This window comes from Panonychus citri, unplaced genomic scaffold (genome assembly GCF_014898815.1).
Source record: "Panonychus citri isolate SS breed McGregor unplaced genomic scaffold, ASM1489881v1 Contig00143, whole genome shotgun sequence".
NCBI classification, from domain to species: Eukaryota; Metazoa; Arthropoda; class Arachnida; order Trombidiformes; family Tetranychidae; genus Panonychus; species Panonychus citri.
The window spans coordinates 473,058-500,234 of record NW_026515548.1 but is presented as its reverse complement, the minus strand read 5'-3'; the positions used below and the strand labels follow the sequence as shown (position 1 = coordinate 500,234).

The 27,177-nt window shown below is 31.5% G+C and overlaps 1 protein-coding gene across 3 annotated transcripts in view; it reads left to right on the top strand.

The window, feature by feature from the left end:
• The first annotated feature begins 676 nt into the window (after nt 1-676).
• LOC128396139 (uncharacterized) overlaps nt 677-27,177 on the top strand; it is a 44,601-nt gene continuing 18,100 nt past the window's right edge. The window contains exons 1-8 of one of the 3 annotated variants that reach the window (XM_053356675.1): nt 1,693-1,834; nt 1,948-5,167; nt 5,542-5,827; nt 7,192-7,285; nt 15,421-16,158; nt 23,514-23,976; nt 25,658-25,694; nt 25,860-26,253. In XM_053356675.1, the coding sequence (XP_053212650.1) occupies nt 1,966-5,167; nt 5,542-5,827; nt 7,192-7,285; nt 15,421-16,158; nt 23,514-23,976; nt 25,658-25,694; nt 25,860-26,253 (5,214 nt within the window). In that variant the 5' untranslated portion in view covers nt 1,693-1,834; nt 1,948-1,965. Of the gene's footprint in view, nt 5,168-5,541; nt 5,828-7,191; nt 7,286-15,420; nt 16,159-23,513; nt 23,977-25,657; nt 25,695-25,859; nt 26,254-27,177 lie in introns of all 3 variants that reach the window. The other 2 variants (XM_053356674.1, XM_053356673.1) reach the window with 2 other exon arrangements.

Here is a 27,177-nt window from a genome sequence, read left to right as displayed (position 1 = left end):
ATCGTCACTCGGGTACTGGGGGTTCACGATCAATAATTACCAATACTGGTCGAAGCTCACGAAGTTCTAGACGAAGATATAGTTCTGACGGTGGAGGTACACAGATAACCAGTGGAGGAGGTGACGGTTGCTCTGGACCTTCACGGAGATCGGGTAAGCGAAGTGGCCTTAGATCACTTGTATCCTGTTTAGTGCCTAGTATACCAACTTCCTACAAGAAAAGTGGTAAAAGTTCAAATAAAAAATCCAAAAGTAAAAATTCAACGAAATGTTCATCTTCCAGTTCACGACGACGACATGATGATGAAATTGATCTTAATCAACTCCTTCAAAATCACCATTTAGGTCAAGTTAATTGTGACCTAATTAATTATCCGTATTACCCTTGTTCCTGTGATGGTCATTCATCATGCATTCCACAACACCCTGGTCATCTTATAGATGAAAACAATGGTGAAATAAGCTCGTCAACCGGTCATCTTCTTGCTTTTAGTGGTCCAGAATCAAATGAAGGTGATTATGATCCGTATTTACACCATTATCATCCACTCCCTTTAGCCCCTCTTTCATCGTCATCATCTCTCCAAAAGCAACAACACACTTCCACAGATCATAGACATTATTATTATCCTCATTCTCATCCACATCATCATCACCAGTCACTTGCGCACTCTAACTCAACTCGACACTCTTCAACATCTTCCCATCATCATCATCATCATCATCATCATCACCAACCAACAATAACTTGCTCTTCCTCTTCATCACGTCGTCAGCCACAATTACAACATCGACATCACTCTCAGCGTAAACATCATGGCCTCTCAACAAGTCCCGAACCTGATCTCTCACCTGTTAATAACAAAACACCAAACGTACGATCGTCAACTCTCACCTCACTCATCTTTACCTACAACGACCTTTGAAGATAACCTTACCTTTGGAGTCGGTGCTGGATTAACTGGACGAGCGAGTCCCTGTGGTCACTTTTATTATTCACCTTGTGCCATCAGTGCCTCACAATTATCAATCGGAGCTTCACAAAAACATTCACCATCTACAAAAGTTTCAAGCGATCAGCATCATCATCATCATCATCATCCCAAGCAACAGGCAAATAACATTAAAAATAAACAAGTTCCATCATCAGTTTTAGAAAAGTCCGTTAATCTCAACCCAACGAATCAAAAATGTCCTCAACTTAAATCATCTTCTTCATCTTCATCGTCCCAACAGCTAAAACATAACCAATGTCCCGAATTTGTTGATCTGCAAGAGAAACTGTTAGTTGATTCAAAAACTGTCCAATCTTCATCCAAGGTTAATAATGATGACAACTTTATGCTTGATTTAACAGCATTCAGTTTGAATTGTGATGAAATTAACAGTAATAACAACAGTAGCAATCCAAATAAAGTAACATCAAATTGTTTAACATCCTCATCGCTCACACCAACAATTAAAAGTTCATCAGTAAACAATTATCAAAGTGCCCTACATAACCACACAAACCATAATAAAAATTTCAACCATTGTTCAAATGAGATTAATAATAATGTTAAATATAACAAGTATAGTAATGATGAAATCGACAACGATAAGCACCTCAATCAATCAAATTATCAATGCAATGGAATCAGTCATAATTTGATCTTCGATTCAAATAACGCATTTAGTGAATCGCCACCAGAAGGAATCGTGAATGGGAAAGGAAGTGGTGGAAATCACATGAATATTAACCAACATTTTCGTCACCATGAATCCAATTCATTGACACAATCGCCCACATCGTCAACAACCATGACACAAGCAAAATCCAATGGCCTCATGAACGGTGAGAATGTCTTGTTTAATGAGTCTAACTGTAGTTATATTAATCATAATAATAGTAGCAACATGAACACAATTAAAATCGAGGTTGAACTAACCCGTTCTCCATCGATACAGTCTTACACAAGTAACAGCATGATTTCACCACGGCGTAAGCGCAAAGGACCAGCTCCCCCACCACCGATCATCAGTGCATTTGAACCATTTCCTGGTTCGTCTGGAATTAGCTTATCACCACCATCATCGTCATCGTCATCACCTTCATCCTTAGCAGTTACACCGACACATTCACCTCTACCTGGGCCTTCAAATGTCTCCTCAGCAAATGTTAACTCAACATCATCAAAATCTTTAATCACTTCAAAGTCTTCCAATGTTGTCAATCTTTATCCTTGTCCACCAATTTCCGGTTGCTCAAAATTCAATGATAATCTTACGATGGGACGAAAAAAATCGATCAAAAACAAACCCGCTCCAAGTCCCCCTCCTCCTTTACCGACCCTTCCACCCTTAGCATCAAGACCTAAGAGTTTAATCCAAGGAGCTTCATCAAGGCCTCATGACACTCGCGGTGCTTTCACATCGTCACCTGTAGTGATGAAAGTTAATGAATCATCTCCATCTTCAACTCCCTTCACTCTTGGTCATTGTTCATCTCATTCTGTTTCAACTTCATGCAGAAATAACAATTCACTCAGTTCCCCCAATCAATCACCTACAAAGCACAACAACTGTAGACCGATAGCAATCAGATATTTACCTTGTCGATCACATTCAGTCTCTGTTTGTCCAATCGCGACATTAACCCGCTCATTGTCTGACCAGAAACAGATCAATGGTAAAGATATGCTTAGATCGGTTACCTCATATTCATCTGATCTTAATTTGCCTAAATTCACTCGATTAAGTGGACTAATTAATTCACCAACTGGATCATCAGTATTTCAACATGAGCAAACCCTGGAAAGTGATTCAATTATAATTAAATATGATGATCCTGATTACTTTTATCCAATGATAACTAATTGCTATTCATCATGTGAGCTTCCATATATAATTGATAATGAAGCCAATGAAAGTGAAATAGTTCACCAAGAAGATGGAAAATTAAATTGCGATCATATTACTGTGCCAACGACACCAATCAGACGAAAAAGACAAAAAGAATATAAAATGATGAATAAAAGTCAATCTTTTACAAGCTCGTCATTATTTCCAGAAGCAGGTAAAGGTTTACCTTCAGGTCTTCCACCTCGACCTCCGTCACCAAGAATAGATTCCAACAGCTATAAAATGGTCAATAGATCAATTCCACAAACCCCGGTTCGTACTCGGCAACGAAGTCGACCAACATCGATATGCTTTGCTAATCATTGCTGTAGACTTGATCAATCGAGCAATTACAAGATCGCACAAAATATAGCTATGAGATCATCGTCCTTGAACTCGATGAAGTCGCGATCATCTCCTTCAACACCTAACATTTCACGCAACCTTCATAGCTCATGTTCATTACCGCGAATAGATTCCGCTCTTACCTTTACTCATTCGACATTATCAGAGTCACTACCAGATAGCCATCAAGGTGAGAATAGTATCACATGTACAAATTGTTCATTGTGTGGCCTGAAAGGAGCCGTTGAAAGGAGACCAGAAACGACCAGAACAACGGAAAACAATGGATTGGAAATAGTGAAATCAAAAGATGAAACAGTTGTGAAGGACGAAACGTCAACAATCGAAGAACCAATTTACGAAGAGATTGATTTCGGATTGATTTCAGAAAATGTCGCAGCTCTTTTAAGTCCTCGACAGCTGATGAATAGTGCTAACAATAAACTTCGTTCTCGAGCCGATAAAAATACGTGCAAGGATGCAAATGATTCTGGTGAGATGATGATGACTTCTTGCAACAATAAGATAAACATGTCTCCTATTGATACATTGAAAGCACGGAAAATATCAAGTGGAACAGGGGGAGAAAGAAAAGAGGATGATGCCATGATGGAGAGAGTAATTGGACATCATAATTCTAATTCGGGAGGTGAAATACTATCTGATACTTCTGATGATCGAGTTACAGTTAAATCAATGATCAGTCACAACAATAACAATCAACTTAAACCTTGGGCTTATTCATCATCTTCACTTGACAGTGAACAATCAACAACATCAAGTGGATCAACTGTTAAACAATGGGCTAATCAAATAGTTTCTTATTCCTCTAAAAGCCATTATCACCCTCTTCATGGTGGTTCATCCGGATCAACTCCAACCACATCATCAACTTGTTACCATGGAGATCATCCAGAATTATATCGGATTCAGTGTATTGGTCACCATCATTTCCACCATAATGATGAGAATAATCAAAAGCATCTTCATCACCCTCATCTAGTTTCTCTTTCACCATCTTCCACACCAGAACAACGGCAACATTTCTATCATTGTCCACACCACCACCACCACCATCACCTTCCGCATCATCGCCATTATCATCATCATGGCCATCGAATGATAACAACAAGTACTTCAGATCATTCATTATCTTCCTTATCTTCATCTAATTTCAGTGAAGATCCAACAACAACAACACCAACACCTCCCAACATTTCAACTGCTCTTCATGATGATTATAATTTCATCTATCTACCAGACGACTCACCGGTAGGTCATCATTGTTCAGATTTAGATGAAACAAATGAGGATGAAGATGAAGATGAAGATGTTACCGTTGATGAAGATGATGTTGAGGAAGAGGAAGTAATCATTTGTGATGATATTCTGTTGCGAGGTGAAGCTAAAAATGATTTTGGCAAAAGAACCTGTTGTTATTCTGATCCTTTTTACCAAACTCAAGATTTACAAGGAGATGACGAGGATGATGGTGAAGATGAAAGAGAAGTTGATGGAGATCATGGTGGCAGAAATAAACTGAAGGAGAAAAAGACAGAGGAAGAAAGTGGAAAGGGAAATGATGAGAAAACCTCATTGGAAACAACACCAACATCACAAGTTTATTCACAGAAAATTGAATCACCAATTTGTTCAACTAAATTAAACGATGTTAAATCAGTCCATGTATCAACTGCATCACATTTTCCATCATCTTTGTCATCATCAAATATTCACAATAGTAAAAAAACCAGAAGCCTTTCATCTTTAAATTATCATAATCGGATTAGTTGTGATCAAATTGCTGCTAATCAATCAACTTGCCATTGTCATCAATGTTATCATCATTCACAGCAACATTTTATTGGTACAAGATCTTATCATCAACATCGTACTAATCAAAATAATTATCAACAACCAACAAAAACTTTCAATAAATCAGGTAAATATCAAACATCGGTCAAACTGTTTAAACTGCATCACTTCCGCTTCCGTTATTTTATCAAAGTAACTTTTTATACTTATACTACATGTATTGTGTATATAAATTAGATTTCATCATCTATCTCATTTCTTAACCATCTTTATGGTCATAACTTTCATTGTTGTTATTAATATTTATTTATCATCAAATTGAATATCATTTCCGTAATAATAAACTGTCATGAATTTAGATTTCCGATTTCAATTGACTGACAAAGTAAAGAGATGACAATCATAGAAGATGATTATGATGCGGATAGAATTTTGTTTTCCATCATTAATCCAATCAATTGATTACTTAAACTGAAAATATCTCCATCTTTGTACCATAAGAACATTCAGGTTCCGAAGATAACATGGCCTCTTCATGGAATGGCAGTGGTCCTTTTGCTAATGAAAATCATCAAAATCAAACACAGAATTACAACCACAATGAAAACAACGATGGGAACAATATAAATCGTTTGATGCAAGAATTACAATTGGCAATTAATTATGGTCAACATCGGAAGGCCGCCTTACTTGCACGTCAATTGGCTCTACGAAAAGTTTCCTGTTCATTTAATCAATCAACAGCTAATTCGACGGGAACTTTTGGCTCCAATGACCAGCCCATAATGTGAGTCTTCCCTTCACTTATCTTTACTAAGTTACTCTCGATCTCTCATCGATTTCAAATTCTTTCAACTTTTTTCACCATTTCCATTGATCGACCTTAGAATCCTCCTCTTCTTCTCCCTGAAAAGAAACAACATTCAGTAGTAGTAACCATTAAATCTTAACTTAAAAGGATAAAATCTATTTACTTTCTTCCTATTTGATTAGTCTTTCCACTAACGCTCAGCTTAATGCCTTTAACCTTATTCTGATGAATTCATCACCAACCTCATTCTCATCTTCATCTTCATCCTCATCCTCATTTCTATCATCTTTACTCCCAATCAACTGGCCATTTAATTAAATCAAAAGTCTAGTTTTTAGTCTCATCTCTTGTTAATTAACTTTCCTTCCTCAATCTAATCATTTCAATCCACAACTTTGTTTACCTTGTCCAACATTGACTTGCCACAATACAGATCACAACTAAATAAATCAATGAAATTGGGTTTCATTTAAAAACCCACAATATAAACAATATTATCAATAAATCAATTTACTTGAAAAGATGACAATTATGGTGATAAAGATGAAGATAAGATAAAGATTAAGATTAAGGATGAAATGAAAAACAATAAGGATCAAAGGCAAAGTGATGACCTTTTCTTTATCTTCACCTTCACCTTCGAGCTGTAAATTTGAAATAAATACCTGTTTTATTAATACTTTTAGTTAATCATTGTTGACCATTAAAGTGGACAATTTGTTAACTATTAACTTTGATTTGTCTTTGTTTTTCTTCATCATTATTTTAATCACCATCAGTTAATTATCCTAATCAAGATGAGAACAATTTTGATGAAACAAAAAGTCATTTATTCAGTACAATTGATATTATGAAAGGATAAGAGTATAAAATAAACCATAGGATAATTAGAATGTAATTTTGTATGAATAATTTTCTCCAAGTTAAACAAATATCAACAATTACAGTTAATTGCTTCAAACAGGTCCATTGATACCATTGTTATAAATGAACTTAACATTACACTAATGATAAGTTAATTAAGTTAATAAAACAATGATATTACGATTTGAAGCAATTAAGAGGTGATTTCACTTTGAGCCATTTTCAGGACCGTTTACACAACTAAAAGGGTTAATCTCTTATACATAAAAAAACTAAGCTAATCCCTTAAATTAATCCAAGGATAATGATACCAATCCACTAAATTGAGACTATATGGAGATGGTTCTAATTGAGATCACTTCTGTACGAAACTCTGACAAGATGTTAGTCAATTAGGACGACGACTATTTCCATGATTTAATTAAACTAATTAATTGATTGTATTTGTAATCAAAACTCGTCTCTTAATATTTCAGAGTTTACCTTTACATTGAAGACAAGCAATCACGCCAAGGACCATTCCCAATTCAATTATATCCTTCGATGACAGTCAAGATGCTCAAAGAAAAGGTAAGTTGCTGTTAACAAGTCTAACTAATAACAATGTTGTTGTCGAATCAATAACAATCGAGCAATTATAGTAATTTTTTATTCTGTATTTCATGATAAACATCATTAAGATGAGGATGTGAAGGAAATGGTTGATGATAATGAACCTTGAAAATAATAAAACTAAATGCGAAAAGGCTATTTAATGTAATGATTTTCATCATTAATGGTCAAGGTGATTTACTAATTCCTCTTTTGCATCGTTTTCACTTTAAGTCTTCACGATGGAAAGATGAAGATACATAGTAAATATATAAGACAATTAACTGATTGTTGTTTCCTGAGAGCTATTTATCTACTTTTCGTCAGAATTGAGAGATTGAACTTTGCATTTTATTTAAATCATTAAACTAAATCTGATTAGCTGATCATCATCCTTGATATTTAAGCTTTAAATTGGTTATTTTTCTGTTGTTTAATTAAACATTATTGTTTAACTTGATTAATTATTATTATCTGATTAACTCTAGGGGGTGGGTTTTAATTGTTTAGAAAATTTAATGTGATTAAGTTTTTATTGCATTAAAGTTTCATCAACATTTAATTTAATTAATTGAATTTTCTACCTTTAGGTTAAATTGTTTGGCTACATTGTTTTCTTTAGCTATTGAGATTCAATATTAACTGAAATACAATTAAATGTAAGAAATTTAATCTAAATTAATCAAAAAAGTAACAATGGAAACAAACAAAACCTCTTAAGGCTGAAAAACAAGGAAAACAATTAAAATCTAGCAAATTAACTTAATTATTCTCAACAATTAAGAAAGTATTCCATCTAAACATCATTTAATTAACGATTAACGGTAAATTGTTAATTTAAACAAAGTGAAAATTTTAGAAAGATGAAAACATCAAGTTGATTGCTCTTTTAAATTTTGATTCTTTATCTTTGGGTTAAATTATCAATTAAAATTGTAAAAATAATTATGCTTAATCGTTAATTAATCCTTATGATTAACTTTTGTTTGATTAGCACAAGATTTAGCTTGGATTTAAATTTGTGAGTTAATCAATGGAAACTTTTTCCTTTTATTATCAATGTTGAATTGTATTGATACTTAAAACTTTACGAGCAATTTTTCAGTCTATTTAATTTAGAGCAATCAATTTAATTTGCATACTTGATTAGACTCGAGGAAAAAAAAAGGTTTATCATTATGTTGAATATTGAATCAGAACAATCTGAATCTTGTTAGCAATAAAAGAATACAAAATTATTACTCATTCATCATGGAAGGTAAAAAATCCTTGTATTCATTTATTATTATCAAGTTAACGATAGTTTTTCTTGCATTTCTTTGTAAATTATTTACTCTTCATTTGGTTTTATTGCTTCTTGTTAACTTAGCTAACTAACTGTTTAATTTATCATGATTATAATATTTAATCTGAGCATCAAACTGGCAAGAAATTCAATTCTATGTTTGGTTATACTGATCAATTATCATGAAAAATTGTGAACACTAATTCATGGTAACAATTGTCTTTGATTCCCTACTAGCATCATTAGTTAACACGAGTTGAATGATTTAAACCAGGAAACGGAATCAAAGTCAGCATTTTGAATAAAAATTCACCATTATCATGATTACCAGGGTGTATTTCATTCATCATAAGAATAAATAAAAGGAATCAGGTGGAAAAAGTTTCAAGTTTCAGCTCAGGGAACAAAAGATGGTTAGAATAAAGTTAATTACTTAAATAGATTTTTAAGCAAATATACAAAATTAACTTTCACATGGCTAATCAATAAATCTCATTTCTCAGCAATGAGCTCAGATAGAAAGAGATTCTCAAAAGAAGATGAATTGAAATAGTTTTTCGAAAGTTTTTTTTTCTTCGATTATATTCATAAACATTTATTTCTATTTATTGTTGAAAGTAAAATGATAGTAATGATGAGGATGCAAAGCACAAGGTGAAGGGAAACAAATGATGAATGAGAATATTAATACATTCAGGTTAGAGGCAAACTCAACTTTTTCTCAGTCTAATCTGAGCTCCTGATTTTCCAGTCAGATAAGCGCAAGTTTCACTGCTACAAGACTCATGTGTTGAGAATTGAAAATTGTGAAAAATATTTTCAACATGAAAGATTATTGAACAAGAGGAGGGAGACTGAAGATGAATTATCGAAGAGAAAGAGGAGAAAAGGAGAGCAAATGTATAAAGACCGTGGATGTGACTCCTCTCATCTCTAATCCATCATCATGAACCTTTTTTACCGCCTCACACTTCCAATTATTCAATGTTAATCATTTTTATACACAAAAGATTCAAAGAGTAAAATTTTATCAGTAGTTGAATTTTTATTCTTTTTTGATTCAGTTTGAATCACCGAAAACTCTTGTTACTATCATGATTTTTTCGATTTTTTTCCTCAGTTGATGTTTTTGCTACATTGATTTACCTCTTAGGAGGATCTTGAAGCTTATCCATTAACTGAAAAACTGAATTAAGCTCGATAAATGTTGGTTGAAAATCAGCTAGTCGGTTAATTGTCAGCTGATTGTGGAAAATGATCAAGCTTTGCCCTTTCCATTAACTTTTGCTGTAGCTTCCAAAGTGCTTCTTAAATAAGTAACAAGTATCTAATCGGAGTGGTGATTAGATAATCTTCTGAAAACTCACCATAACTCAGATTAATCATATTGGTTTGAAAAAATAGTTAATGGAAAAGCCCTTCAATTTATCTATGAATTACTTAATGATAACTATTATTATTGCCTTTTAAGCCGATAATTAAGTATCCAGTTGATAGGAAAAATTACTTGTGTATTAATTTGCTGGTCTCTCTTAAGCATCAGTGTCATTATAACAAAATCATCTTGAAATGAACTTAACTTATTTGAATATCTGTTCGCAACAGAAATTAAGTAACCTCCTTTTCCAGCTACTTTTCCAGATTTCGTTCTCATACCATCATGAGTATCATGAACATCATGACTTGCTCTTCAGTCGATTCATTCATAATCTGAATATACAGCATAAATTAAATAACAAACTTCTGGCTAAATTCTGTTAACACTGGTGATACAGTTGAATAATTTGAGCATTGAAAATTCAGGTTATTACGAATCAGCCATCTGAAGATATTATTACAATCAACTGTCAATGGCATAATACAAAAATCAACACTGATCACGTAATTGGCTTACATGATGTAAATGAAGAGATAGTTGAACTTTCTCATGATAAATGAATTTAAAAGAAGAGGTTGATGAGGTAATGATGAAAAACTCATCATGAAATTATCATTCTCGTAAATTCTGACATTCAGCATTATAACATTTTCTTATCTTGATCATTATCAATCTTTTTGGGATCCAAATCAGTTCTTAGAATGCAAATTTTATAGAAGAAGAAAAGACAAAATTATGCAAACAAAAATTCTCCCAATAAACATTTTTCCTTGGATACACTTATTATCTCATACACACTCATTCCCAATCTTAGCACTCTCCATGCATTTGATTGACATTAACCTGGTTTGCCTTTTATTTATATTTGCATTTCAGTTACATGTCAAATTGATCAACATAATTGAGCTTAAGATGTACTCTTAACATAGACACATACACATCCACTCCAAGGTATAAATACCAATGTAACACCAAGAAGTTTATTGCATATATCATGTTGAACACCCTGAGAATACTCAGAATACTCTGAATGTTTCTTCATAGAATCTTCACCCTTCTTTTCTTATCTTCATTCTTTCAATTTGCATTTCCATTCTCTCTCTTTGCTGTTTTATCTTTTGTATTGAATACAAACCTGATTTCTTCATCTGTCAATCTTTTCATTACCATATCTTCATGATAATAACGATAATCTAAATACAACAAAACAAAAATCATTTTGTTAGAAAGCGACATTTTCACGAGAAGATAATTTTTTAGGCCGAAGGATAAATCGTCGGAAAATCACATTTAATTTAACCCTTCACACTTGAAATGCTAAATAGTCATTAACTATTCAAAGTTATCATGTTTCCACCCACTCTTCACCTTTTTATCTTCATTATTCTGATGAGTTATATCTTTCTTTCTTAATCTACATTCGTAATCTTCTTATACACTCAGAACTTTCACTTTGTTGTTCATGACAAATATATTTTGATAATACAATTTTCATCCTACTAACTATCATCTCACCTTGTAAATCATCATTAATTAACTTGAAGTGTTCTAAACAATTAAAAGTATTCATATTAACGCGCGGAACAATAAATCACTCTTGATTTGATTAACTGATAGTTTACCAGGAAGAGAATTCAGAATGAAGACGAAATTCTGATAAAGTAACAGAATCTTTTTTTCCTCCAAGTTAATCTTCCAATTATCATGGTTAGAAACTTGTCACTTGTGTCTATTAATTGATTAACATGATTTAATGAATAGATTCCAATTAAATTAATGAAAGTATAATGATTAACCTTTCTCATTCATTATCTATTACTATTGATTATCATCTTCGAGCAATGATTTACTTGCGATTATCAGATTGTCTTAACTAGTCAATTACAAAGATTAGTATTCATTCAACTCAATGTCATTTAATTTGCCTGCCCTGGGGCTTTTTACCAAGCATCAACATAAAAAGACCATCAGCATGATAATTACGTAAATGAAAATTGTTCAATTTCTAGTTTTCTTCTCGACTCATGAGTCGAATTTTCTAAAACGATTAACTGAAGGAAACACGTTTTCCAATTAGTGTCAACTGATTAAATGTAATTAAAATTAAACACTTGGGTGTAGCTTTTGACACCAATGTGACAGTTGATTAACTTTTTACAATTGGGTTCAATTGATGAGGTTAAATAACCAAAAGAAAGTAATTACTCATAAAAGCAAGAAAGGCAATGCAGAAATTCCAACTCAATATCAAGACCGTCGACCTGAATGAGACAGCTACTGACCACAATAGGCCTGAAAGAGACTCGAGACTTGAGTGGTATGAGTTTGAGCGATACTCAATTGTCATATTAAAAGATCAAGGTCATTCAGGTCACTGGCAAACGCGTTTCAAGGTCATTTGAAGGCATTACTATGAAAAAGTATGCGTGAAAACACCAGTATCAGGTTTTCAGGCTCTTATGTCTTTGGGGTCAACTGTTAAGATAAGTTTTGTTAATTAAAGAATCTCAACAACTTTTTAATTCAACTGCAATATCTTCTGCTTGAAAGTTACAACAAACTTCAAAATCTTAACACAGGATGAATGAGCTTGGAAAATCATAAAATGACCTTAGAACGCGTTATTTTGCCAGTGACCTGAATGACCTTGATCTTTTAATATGACAATTGAGTATCGCTCAAACTCATACCACTCAAGTCTCGAGTCTCTTTCACTATTAGTTGCTTAGATTATCTCAAAAGACATCTTTTTTTTGTGCGGATCTTAAGTGCCGCGACAAATCCTAACAATTGCTCGATATTCAGCAATATTCAAAACTCGACAATAAGTTTCACAGGAAATCTCTATTGTACAGTCACCTCAAGCCCCGCATGGTATGGACATATATTGACCATTTTAAAGGACCTAATGATGTGGTTAAAGCTAATGGAGTAAGATCTCTCTCTCTCTCTCTCTCTCTAACGCCCCCGCAATGTTATCAGGAAATTGTCAACTAAACAATATCACCAATCTTCAACTAACCAATGTCTCGATGTCGATAGTTGAGCTTAAAAGATACCTTAGATTGTTATTAGATTATGAAAATTTGATTAAATTGTTAACATTTTTTTTTACTTATCACAATCTTTGGTAAAATAATTTATACTTTTTAATTGTGGTCAGTAGTTTCCCATTTTGAAAACAATAAAGATTAGCATCTTCTCAGATCTTAATTTTGGTCGATCGTCTTGTTGTTGTGCTCAACTGGTCTTGTCAAAAAGGAAACACTGTATGATTAAAAAGCTTAATTAGATTACTGAAATTATCAATTTCGATTTTATAAATGAGAAAATGATTAAATAAAAGGATCAACATTTTGGTTTGACAGAGATCGTGGAAATTAAAATGTAATATCACTTGAAATTGTTCCACTGATCATTAATGTTTAGCATTCGATAGTGAAGGTGAAACTGAGGAATTCGAGACAAAGTCGTTTGATTGATGCTCATGAAGTGAGAAAATATATCAGATTTTTCATGATGATATTTATCGTCAACAATTGTGATGATAATAATTTTTCATCTGATTTTTACTCCTCCCTATTGAACTCTTGGAACTTTTTTCCATGAGAATGGAATAGAATAGCAATTAGGAATTTCTTTCTTATTCTGTTGATTAAGTTTTTTCACCAATCATTTACGAATGAGTATGAGGATTTCATGATGGAAAAGAGAAAAAGGGAGAAAAAGGATTTACCTGAGATCATAAAAAGATCACGTAAAAAGCTGAATTTATGACAGATGAAGAGAGACACAAGATTGAAAGTGAGAGATGAAGATTCTGTATGATTATTATGATGCCCTTTTTTCACCAGAGGAAAAGATCTGTCATCATCTTTTCAACATCAACTTATGATGATCATTTTTTCATCTCCTTCTTCACTTTATCATGTATTATCTGAGTCATTATCATTTTTACTGAGTTATCATCAAGATGATGGTTATGATCATCTATCTAACTATTTATCTTCTGCGATTTATTCCTGAATAGTAACCAGGATTAATCAGAGTTCCCCCAGCAATTAACCTTATAGTTATTTTTGATTCCTTGTTAATGATACTTTGTTATACGAACCTCGCCCTAACCTTTTCATCCTGGAATCAAAGTCATTATGGGTTCTCGATACTTTAAGAGTTCCATCTAATCGTGTTAAATATAATCAAACATGATGATAATCATTACATACAAACTCAATATATACATGTAATTCCATGTATTGTCTCTTAGAATCTTCTGTCATGATTCCAATTGACAATTGATTTTCTTAGAGAAAAAAGAAATTAATTTTATCAAAAGAATCAAATATTTCATCATTATCTGGGATTCTATCATGAGAAGACTCTTGAATTTGCATTCTCATGGAATGAAAAATGAGAACTTTTTGTCCTTTTTTCCTCTCATTCTTACATCATCATCTTCACGCTTTTTTGCTCATCATTTAACCTTCGCCTTCTCATCTTTAGAATGATGAAAAAAGAATGAGAACCTTCCAATCATTTTCTCTTCTCTTTTATAACAAAGACCAATTTTTCACTCTTGATTGAAGGTGAATAATAAACAATCAAGTAACAGAAAAGGTTATTTATCATCCGCTTTGAGGAATCGAGCAAGAGTGAAAATTGTATTCGATCAAAGCTCCGAAGTTATAAGAAAATGTTTCACTTTTTTTCGCTCGAGTCCAAGATCAGCTATTAGAATATTAGAATCAATCGAATTATTTGTTGACTTATATTCACTTAATTCACGAAGTTCACTTTTTTATCTTCATGACATATCATTGAAATTCATTATCAAGATGTTGTTCAGTTTTAGTGAATATATTGACATAATATCACCAAGCTCTGAAATAACAACTATCACTATCATTCTATGGACCTTTTTATCATTACCTTGCATTAACATCGTCATCTTCATCTTCCTGGATGATAAAAAAGAGAATGATGATTATCATAATATCAAAAGAATATTGAACTTGTGAGGAAATGGAAAAGATTGAGTTTGAAAAATAGCTTTCGTGAGGAGATTGGAAATATTCAAATATTTATTTTCATGTACACCAACCGATGAAAATATTGCAATGAACTGGCTATTTGAAAATGCAATTTATTACTGATTAAGAAACGACATCAATCAGTAGGTCAATTTACATTTTGAATGGTCACTCATTTTGTCTTGAAATAAGATGAGAGATGAATCTTGAGATGGACTTTAAAAAACTTTTAGGACGAGAATTTAGTAAGGATGAAAAGAATAGTATTCAGATTGTGTTATCATGGACTTTTTTCAGATTTCAATATTATATTTATAACATGATCGATTATTATTGTAAAGATTAACTTTATCCTTTTCTTGAAACGATAATATAAATGAACAATTTTCATCTTCTCTTTTCTCATTGAAACTTCTTGCAGGTTGAAGGTGATTTTGGATTCCCTGTTAATATTCAATCATGGATTCTGGGTAAATGTCTTGCAACCAATGAAGATGCCTTACTATCAACCTTTGGTATAATCTTATCAGGATGTCCCATATTTTTATATCTATTATCAAATAATAATACCACTGACCAAGTGACCATCAATGACAATAATCCTCTAGGTCAAAATTTATCAACTCCAACATTCGGTGAGAAAACTCAGCATGATGAGAATGAAGATAAAAGTGGAAACCATGATGATCAGAATCAGGGTAATGCCACGTTTATCACTAATGATACAAAGGAAATGAAAGGTGGGAAAAGATCAGTTTCAATCGCTGGTAAATTATCATCAAATGGAGAAAGTGAGAATATCAATGAGAATCATGCTGATCACCATGAAAATAATGAAAAGAATGACCTGGTAGGAGGCAAGTCAAGTTCTGATATTGCAAGTGGGAGTGGATCTTCTGGTGAGGTCAGTAAAGGTCTTGCAACATCAATTGATGCAACAATTTCAATGAGACCAATTCAAAGACGTAGCAAAGGTACAAAAGTAACATCAACCATCTCATCACCATCAACATCAAAATCCACTCCAAAGTTGATAGAAACTCATGGTGAGGATCTTAATCATCATTATCCACTTTCTGCCCTTAATCAGGTAAAAGATCAACTGATTAGAAAGGCTGATAAAATCTCAACAGAATCACCAAGAAGACAAAATCGAAAGGTAAGTTTCCATTATATTTAATTTGGAAGCAAAAAAAAAAGATTCTAAAAGTTGAATCCACTCATTATTTTTATCGCCTTGATATCATTTCATTCAATTGATTTTTAAGCTCATTCTCTATTCTCAACACTAAACGACACAACAATGATACACCGAAAAAAAATAACAACAATAGAAAATCAATTAAATTGATTACAAATCTCGAATATAAGAACATTAAAACTTTCTAATGGTCCGATAAAACCAATAACACTGATGATTACACAATAAACTTGATTAATCTATTATTCACTTAAGTATTTTAATTAATTACCTTTGGATGGATAAAAATGAAGATAAGCTCAAAGTGATCAAAAGGATTGATAGCGAATGATGATTCATTTCACCCTCTTACCCTCGAGTATCACCTTGAGTTCGAGAAATGATCTGACTTTTATTCTTTTCTCACTTTGTGCCCTAAAGAAAACTCATCTCACACTAATTGTCATGAGTGATGTTGCACGATAATAATGATGATACCTCTGTGAAAAATGTTACTAGAATATATTTACTGATAATCGGTATTAGAAATGACCTTTTTTGATCATCTTTGATTAATTAACATGAAGCTCCATAGGCAATTGTATCATGAAGATGCCATTAAATGAGCACATACCGAATAATGAATAATGAACAAATTGCTCGAGATAATTTTACTGATCAATATTTATCATAGAATTAAACTTTCACTTAATCAAAGGAAACTCGCTGATGGGCTCGATTAGAATACACCTTGGCTTAAAGATCATTTCCCTTTCGTCCTTTTGATTTACCTACTTTCCGAGTCTCAGGTATGGAAATTATTGTTGATTTAGTTACAATATTAACTTTTATTATGATGATGATGACACACAGAATAATAATGTCATTTTCTGGTCCAGAGTAATTGCAGTTACAATTTTCGAGACTCAACTAGATTGATTCATTAGGAATACATGATTTTAGCAGTAATCGTGAGATAATAATTTCCTGATCTTTTTCCTCATCTTCATGTTCATGAAAATACATTTACACAATTGTTACAAATAACTTAACTATCAATGATAATGAAGATGTATAGTTATCATTAACAGCCAATTTATGATAAAATATTCAATCTTCTCATGGTAATTCATGATTAAACAAAGATTATCAGCATTATCAGGAAAACATTTTTTCACTTTTTCACCTCTTTCAAACTGACCCAATGTCCAGTCTATTAGTTTATCTTAAGGTGATGATGATAATAGTTACTGTTCATGATAATGATGATGACTTATGATTATCACCAAGATAATAAAGATAATAACATTGCAAGTTTATCTTATCAGTGATTCATGAATCGGAGAGCTCATTTAATAATATTATCATTGTGATAAGAAAATATGTCATTATTGAACTGAACCCATGATTGAAACTATCATGAAATTAATGTTTTATGAAATGACTAAGTTTCAAATTTATTCTTCAATTTAATGAATGTTCAAATGTCAGCACTTTCTCCAATTATGATGAATCTGATAAGATGAAAACTCCTAAATCATCCTGTCTTTGTCAATTCGGACGATTAAACAAGATTTTCGATATTAATATTTATATCAGTTGAGACTATTTATAAGTATCATGTAAACAATGTTACCACCATTTATTTATCATTACCTTCATGAATTTTTTTACTACATTTACTTTTTGTCAAGTGAGTTGACTTTTTGTTTTTTTTCTGTTTCCACCAATATTATCAGAGGACACATGCAACTGGCCTTAACTCGACTCAATCATTTGTTACCCAATCAAATTTTTACTTATCCTCATCAATATTGCCTTCGCTTTGTTGTAATTTTTAGCTTTATCCATTGTAAGAACTGAGAGAGAATCTTCTCTCATGGGTCCTGTTGGAGAGCGAGAGTAAAAAGATACAGCAAATATCGAACAACTTTGATTATTTGGCAGCAATAGTTAGTGTCCAGTACACATGAAAGATGGTCAAAGCAGCAAAAGTACAAACAAATAACAATTGTTGATTTGTTTGCCAATTTTATAACTTGGCTTGAGAAGCAATATTAGTCAAACGTTGCAAAGACTTATATCAAAGTTGTTTTTTTCATGTTCTAAATGTTACAACTCAAAATCGAAATTGGCAATGAGAAGATAAAAAGTTTAGGGTTAACTATTCATAACAATAACAGAACTTTCTCTCTCTCTCTCTCTCTCTCTCTCTCTCTCTCTCTCTCTCTCTCTCTCGGAAATGAAATGAAACTGAAAGTAAATCAGTAAAAGACATTTAAGATAAATGTTGACATTTACTCGAATTTTACTCTTTCTCCTTTTGGCTTGAGTTCGAGAAAAATAGAAATGATATGAGTTCAACTCCAACAGTTTTTTATGCTCAAAGATTAATATTTTCATCATCTTTCAATCGAGATGTTTTTCTGACCCTTCAATATATTATAAATGAAATTTTTTCCTCATATAATATTAAAATGATTTCATGAACATGTTTGATCATTAGCAATCTCATCTTGGCTTCATGATAATGAATTAAACATTACAAATGAAATCAGAATGAGTTCATCTTAGGAAAAATATTAAGATTCCTATTAGGATGTATTAGTTTTCTATGCAATCGAAGCTGATACATTTTCACATTCATAAATTTACTATCATGATGATAATCATTTTCTTTGCTCAACTTGCATCATAATATTGAATTTAATTGGCTGCACTAATCAACTAAAAGATTAGTTGATTATTTCTCTAGAGTGAGACTCAGTCCGATTATCTGAACTATCTAAACGTGAATTCATTTTCAATAACTGTTATTAGTTATTACATATTATCGTCATTATTGAGAAAGCATCTAAATCGATATATTATATTGATATTATCTCTTTTTGGTGCAAATGGTTAATGGTAGATAATGAGCATTACCTAGAAAAGTAACAAGATGATCAAGTCCTTTGTTTTGATCAACATTTAGTTTTGATGATAATTCAAACGATGAATCATTATTATCTCATGTCTTTTCTGTTTGTTTCTGTACATGTAACTTAACAATTGAATGTCTATCAGAATTGAATGATTGACATTTCCACCAAAATCCGTATCTCTTGTTATATTATATTACATGAAGAGATGAGAAGAAACTTTTCTTTCATCATCATCATCGCATCTTTTGTATTGTTTTCTTGTTGTCTAAGATTCTCATGCTTTCCCTCATACTCCATATTCCACCTCCCACCACCCATTAGAATTATCTATCTGAAGAGACTGTTGAAGGTGACCTATGTGGTGGTGTTGTTCAAGGGTCACTCCCAATCATCCTCAGAATATCATGATTGTTTGTTTTTCAACTTGAATTTCGCCTCCTCTTTTATTATCATAGAGCCGCAGGGGAATTTTATCTTTCACTTGTAAGAACTCATTTTTCACCATCAGAATCATGATTTTCCATGAAAAAAGAAGAAGAAAGAAGATAAAGTTCATCATTCTTCTTTTTCTCTTCTGATTATCATCTTTCTCTATTATCATGCTTTTATATTCTAAAACCAATTCATTCAAGAGAATCATGATGAAATTCATCATTTTGCCATATCCAATGTTTTCGTTACGATTCAGCGAATACGTTCAGAATGTTAACCAGAATTGAGCTTCAGAATTGGAGATTTGAGAGTTGATCGGAAAAGAATATGATAGAAAGAAAAAGAGAGAAAAATTTTCTTTCTATTCTATTTACTCTTCATATCCAATTTCCGTTTGTTCAGATGCTAAAAGAATACTTATCCTTGCTTATTGAATTCGAAAATTTGATCTAAACCAATTCAATTGTTTACTGTAATATCAACCTCAGAATTTATTGATTAACACCCGAAAACGACTTGATTGAATCACTTGAGAAATGAAACATTATGGCTACTGTTTCATCCATTACAATTTATGGTTAGCAATCAGCAAATTATTTATATTATTATATTTAATTCCAAGTTTTTTTCATAATCAACACAAATCGAATCACAAGCAAAAAGTTTCGTTTCTTTCTTTTAGAAATATTTTGATGATCGTAATTTAATAGAAATAATTTTGCGACAAAATTATCATGATTATCTTTTCTCTCAGTCTGCTTGTTTCAAGTTAATTAGAGTTTCTTTCTAATTGGATTGACAAGATGAGGAAAAAAGATCAGTTTGAAAAAAGAGCTTGGAAGATGTGGAGGTGAAAAGGATTTGACTAATGAAGAGAATTGACCTGCCCTAGAATTCACTTGGACAATTGAAGAAGAAAAAAAGGTAGAAACACTGACAATAGAATTAAGAGTTTTTCATGGGTAAGATAATGATGGTCATCATTCTGACGACTGGACAGCTTTCTAGCTTTCGAAGGAAATGAAACTAGACCTTTTTTCTAACCAAATTGAATAGTGAAAATAGGAGGTGAAGTGGGCAGATCAGAGTTGGTGGAATAGGATTTAGAAAACAGGATAACATAAAACTAACTCCAAGCCCATTAGATTGAACGAAACAAATAAAATGTTCCACTTTATATCATGAAAATTTCGCTTCCATGTAACAATTAGATTATGCCTCGAATATTTTTTTCGAAGAAAATTCTGTTTCAGCTTCTTTGATAGACATTTTCTTTCAACACCTTTTTGTCACAACACTTTCAACTTTTCCATGTAAACTTAATTTTGATTATCATAAATACCTTTTGATTGAACTTTCTGACTGACTGAGTTTCAGTTTTCAGTTTTCAGGCTCATCTCAAGTTGGAAAGAGTTTCAAAAGGATAAATTCCCGCTTTCTTAATAGTATTGATACAAATTCTGCTCATGATGTAGAAAATGAGCCAATGAGCTGTCTATTGTTTTTCTTTGTTCTTCATCATTTTATCTTCAATTCATTCCATCTAAACACTCGTGTTTCCGAACCTTTTGCTAAAAGTATCAACATCGAGATAATCGAAAAGGCGAGTTACTTGATATACCGTTATGAATAGAAAAGATAATATAATCTACTGTATTGAGAAAAGTTCCAAATACTGAAGAATATGGATACTTTAAATTGAACTCAGTTTATTAACATAATTGATACAAACCCATGGAAAATTTCACCAAATTTTCAAGATGCTGTTCAAATAAAATCAAATAGTATTATGATGATTACTTTGAAAACTATTGTTCGTTTTTGCTATTTAACATTTTGATCAGTGATCAATAAACTTACTATCCCATTTTGATATCATTATTATTAACTTTATCGCCATTATCTTTCATGATGATCATGTTGGTTCATGAGAATTGAACAAAAAGTAATCTATCATTGACTAACCATGAGAATAGATATTATCATTGAGATGATAAAAGTATTCCTTGAGGCGATATGTACTTTTCAATGGTTGTTATCCTTTCATTCTGCTTATTTATTTATCGCAAGTTCAGTTACTGAAATAATATCATGTAAATTTCCCTTTGATTCTGAATAATGGGAATCAAAATAATGGTTGAAATGAAACAAAAGTCCAGAAATTGTGTTTAGTCATTAAGATTTTCTTTCTCTCTCTTTTGAGATGTTGACATTGTAGATATTTGTTGTTATCATGTAAGCTTTAAATAAACTTTCATGGTTAACTGATTCATCTTCAAGGTAAATATTACATACCGGGTACAAGAACAAGAACCCTCAGCAATCAGAGATGATGGTTGTTGATATATTTGGTGAACCTTTTTTCATCTTTCATCTTTTATCCTCTTGGAACTTGAACAATCAATGGTGAGCCTCAGGGAGTTTTTATGCTATCAACATTGTCTTGAGATAATTGAGGTTATTTAATGTGTATCCTGGAAAAATTGTACAAAAGATTCTTGTGTAAATATAGACAATTAAACTTTTCTGCTTCCCTCATCACCTTATCTGATAATTTCTCCGTTTATTTCAATTCACAGACAAATAATACTATTTGGTAACATGATTGATTTATTAATTATAATCCTAATTATTTTCTGATTCCATGCTAATGAGTTAAATCTCTGATGACTTGATCGCATCTATTTCTTTCATAATCTTGTTCTGATACGTGAGTTTGCTGGGCGATTCTCATAACTAAATCGTGAACTTAGCAGTTAGATTGTTTATCTGTCCAATCATAAACAATGTAATTCTTAAGAACTACAAAGAAGGAATAAAATTCATACCAGAAAATACTCTGAAATATTGATAACAAGTTCGATGAAGTAAAATCTAAGTATTATTAGTATTTGGCTCTGTCTTTTGGATAAACTTTGCTATCTCCAGTAATTATCATTCACTTCAATAACTATCCCATGATAGTATGATTACCACAAAATAGCAGGATCAGAACTTTTTCTATTGATATTAAACAGAAACAAATTTACGATAAGCAATGAAATAGGAAGATTTTCAAAACTCTGAGGAATAGATCAGAGTTTTGCTCTTAAACTCAATTTTGCAATTATCCTTGTAAGAAAAATGATGAAATTCATTGGCCTATCCTGATGATGGTCATCATCATTTATTCAATGGAATTGAGATAAACTTTCAAGCTCATCTATTAACAATTGAATCACTCACTTGCAAGTAGATATCATAATGATAACATTGAAAAGTATTCATTTGATTCACTTTCTGATTCATGGAGGCGATTGTTACACTCGCATCTTCAAATTGAATCAATTTTCGTTTCTTATCTTTTGAATTGTGAGTTACAACTTTATCTTGGAATCAATTTTACATTTAATTTCTATCACCAAATGACCTTCCCATCAATATGATATCACATTATCATTATTGTTGAATTAAATGAGTCTCTAGACGAGTTCAACAAAATGTAAGGCGATTTCTCTTGAAATTCATGGGAACATTGGAAAGTTAATGCTTCTGACTTACATCTAATGGAGATTTTTGAGAAGAAAAATTCTTGGTCTTCATTGTTGTTGTTTTGTCATTTCCTTTGATTGGTTCAGTAACTTTCACTATCAGAAACTTCATGAGAGTGTATTTATACTCATTTAGGATTGGAAATTCATTCAGAGTTTCTCTCTCTCTCTCCTTTTCTTATCATGAATTTAAACCTGAAGATTATTTTTTCATCATGATTATATAATTTCTGATAGAAAGAAAAGTTTTAGAAAAAACAAAATTCTGTGAATAATTTGATGATTATAAAAATGAGGATAATGTTTTGTTCATTAGATTGAGAATAATAATGGAGAAAATGATGATGATGATGATGATATCTTTCTCTACCCACCGGAAGTATAAATTTCTCTTATTCTCTCTTTCTTTTTTTTCATCTTCCTCTTATTTCTTATTTCTCATTTTCAGATTCAATCAACGTTAAAACATAATGATATTAAAATGATGCAGGCTCATGATTATCAAGCTTCATCTTCTGGTGCAAGTAAACTAAATAATGATAACAACAAAGTTAATAACATCAACATGATCCAGAAACAACAATTGTTGATTATCAATTCAATCAAAAATCAAGGCGATAATCATAGCAACGATAATAATGGTTCAGGTAATGTTGATAATGATGATAATAAAGGAAATGGTTGTAACAAGGAGGCGGAAAAGGTTGGTCAACAAGTAAAAGGTGATGAGGATGAAAACCAAACTGGTGATGAGGATAATCAGGTTGATGATAATGAACCTGAGATTGAATCTAAAGGTGAAATGTCTGAAACTTATAAGCAATTGATGGCTTTGGATGATGTTGATTTGGTCAAAAATTCTGAAGACTTTGAATGTCCCATTTGCTTTTTAAATATTCACAAAGAAAAAGGTGAGTTCTAATCAATCGATTGGACCAAATTTACGAGTTTTGATCGTTTTTTTGAAACGAGTTTCACATAACACGTTCTAAAAATTAGCTAACCTTAATTCTTGATCATCTAATGTTAATATTATATCATATGTAATCATCTGAGATACGATATTGATTATATGATTACAGCAAGCAATTCATTTGACATTTGTTGAAAGGATATTTTATCAATATTTCATCACCATGAAATTTTATTAATCTTTCAGGAATCTATGGACTACAATGTTCAATTTAAATTGGCTTAATTAGTTCAACTTCTGGTTGAGTCTTTTTATGTAATTGTAGTTAATTCAGTTATCATTTTATGCAAGTGAATGTATTTAATTGTATGTAATTTGCATCAACTAATTGTATAGCATTTGCATTATTAGTATTACCTTCATGTACAATGATTAATATATTTAATTAGTATCATTAGTCACTAATCTTGGATTATCTTGAGCCATTTCTTGATATCAGCTCTTTGTTTTTTCTTACAATATAATTAATTGGTGATAATCATATAGATTAACATCAATGACAAATGGGACACAATTAGTTGACTTTGATCAAATCTAATCAATGGCCAATAGCGATAATTGTGACTATTAAATCAGATTCCAATCAACTTTCATGCAAAGTTGATTAGTAAATCGTCTGTGTCATTGAATCAACATTAAGATTCATTTAATTTGAAAGCTATTTAATAAATGAAAACCTTTTAAATTGTCACAGTGATTAACTATTGATTGTTAATGATAGACAAGCAATTCATTTTCAACTTTGCCTTAATTGGTTCATTTAATTGTTATACTTGACTATACACTGTATATGTCAACAATCAATGATAAAATTTAAACGTAATAACTGAAAAATCTTAACGGTAGCTAATTGATATAATTAACTAACACTGATAATAATACTTGGAGAGGGATGGAAACAATTAGCCAATTTATGCGAAAAGAAACACAAAATTAAGTAAACATTTAACTGTAGTAATTACATAATATTATAAGTAGAATCATTTTAATAGTAATTAGAATAACGAAAATTAATTTAAATAAACTGATTCCAATGAAATTCAGTCTAATACGATTTTCTTGCTAAATGGAAAACATTTTTTCTCAATACTATTTCATGGTGGAAATTGAATAAATTTTCTTGTTGAATCACATGAAATAAGAATTATGTAAAACAAACTCAGCAGATTCAAATTTCTATAACTTGAATAATATGTTCACATATATTTATTGTATTAATACACCGAATGATAATCAATGTTTACTTAATTCACGGAAAATTCAAGACTCAATTTCATGCATAAACCTTTCGTTGTTTCTATGGTTGAAGTATATTTTTTCTTTCTACCAACATGGTGTTCAGTGTTTCAATTATCATTCTGATTTACATCATGGTAACAATAGCAAAAGAGGAAACATTAAATGAACATTTCATCAATGTCTTGATAATAGAAACCAGAAAAAAATGTCATGTAATTGTGACAGGGAAGCAGATAAACGAGAAAAAGATTCGGAAAATAAATTAAACAAAAAGAAGCTTAAAAATGATCAAAATAATTCCCTTTGGACTCAGTAAATGAACTTTTTAATCGTGTAAACTCAATGTTTTTCTTGTTACTTTTCTCGTTTCAAATTGCCAGGAGTTGTCCTTCGAGACTGTCTTCATATGTTTTGCAGGTAAGAAATGTCTTTGATTAATTAATTATTGATAGCAATTAATTATAACACAAACAAGTACTTTAATTAGTATGTTAATTGTTATTAGTATCAATTCAGAAGTTACTTTGGTTTCTTCATTTTTATGGTCTTCGATTTCATTTGAATTGTTTCTTGTATCCACAGGGAGTGTCTTTGCAATTCAGTCGAGTTTTGTGACGAAGCATTGGTAAAATGTCCTTATCGAAGTGACGATTATTACTGTGATAGTACAATCACTGACCGGGAGATTAAATCGCTGGCTAGTGATGAATTGTACCAAAAACATTTGGCTCGTTCCATGAAGGCTGCGGAATTAAAGAGCGCTAAATCATTTCATTGTAAAACAGCTGATTGTCCAGGTTGGTGTGAATATGATGACAATGTCAATACTTTTCCATGTCCAGTTTGTGGCAAAGTCAACTGTTTAACCTGTCAAGCGATTCACGAGGAAATGAATTGTCGACAATATCAAGACGCACTTGAGTTTGAAGCTGCAGAATCTAATGAAGATGCGAAAAAGACTAAACAGTTTTTAGATGTAAGTTTCGTGCACAATCAATTTATTTTCAACTCCAAGTTTTTACTAAAGATAAAACTTTAGAGCATAATTTGAATATTAATTAAAATCTCCTCGGAACTTGAATAACTTCTCGAACCACTAATCTTCACTCCACTTATATGAATTTTTGTAGTATTTTATAACAACCATTTTCGTAATGTATCGCAAATATATTGTTGTATCTTATAAATTTTTTAAATTCTATGCTATTGATTATACGTAGTTTGAATGAAAAAATGCATTTCCTAGGCCATTTTTACTATTTTTTATTATCTTTGTTAATCTTCGTAATTTTGTCCTGATGCAGATTATTGAGATACAATTGTTTCTACACTCAAATAGTATAAGAAACTTTGCCATAGTCTCAATCGAAAGTGAAAATATCTCGATTATAATCTAATCTGTTATTCACCTTTCCATGCTCACTCAATAAGCAACTAAATACACAAAGTTATAAATCCACTTAAAGTGCATGAGAATTCACAGAACTTATCATATGTCAAAAGGTGAGAACAGGAAAAATGTTTCTGTGAAAATGTTCTGACACTTTTTTGTTGTTGTTTTATTAGACTGAAATACACAAGCTGATAATCAAAACTCCCTGTAGGCTTAAACTCGATGAAAATTGAATTCTCTGAATCAATTGTCTTCCTAAGCTGATATCGAACTTGATATAATATTTTCTTTCTGACCTCAATGCATTTATTACTTTCAAATAGAAGCTGAACTATTTCAGAACTTTTCTCATCTCTTCAAATAATCGAATATCAGAAACAGCAACAAAAGTAAAAGTAAAAGGGTAATCCTATTCAATCAATTTCTTGCTTTACCATGTATTAGAACATGTGAAGTAATGAGTTCATTGTTTTATCTCTTGATAATCTTATCCTAAATTTAATATCA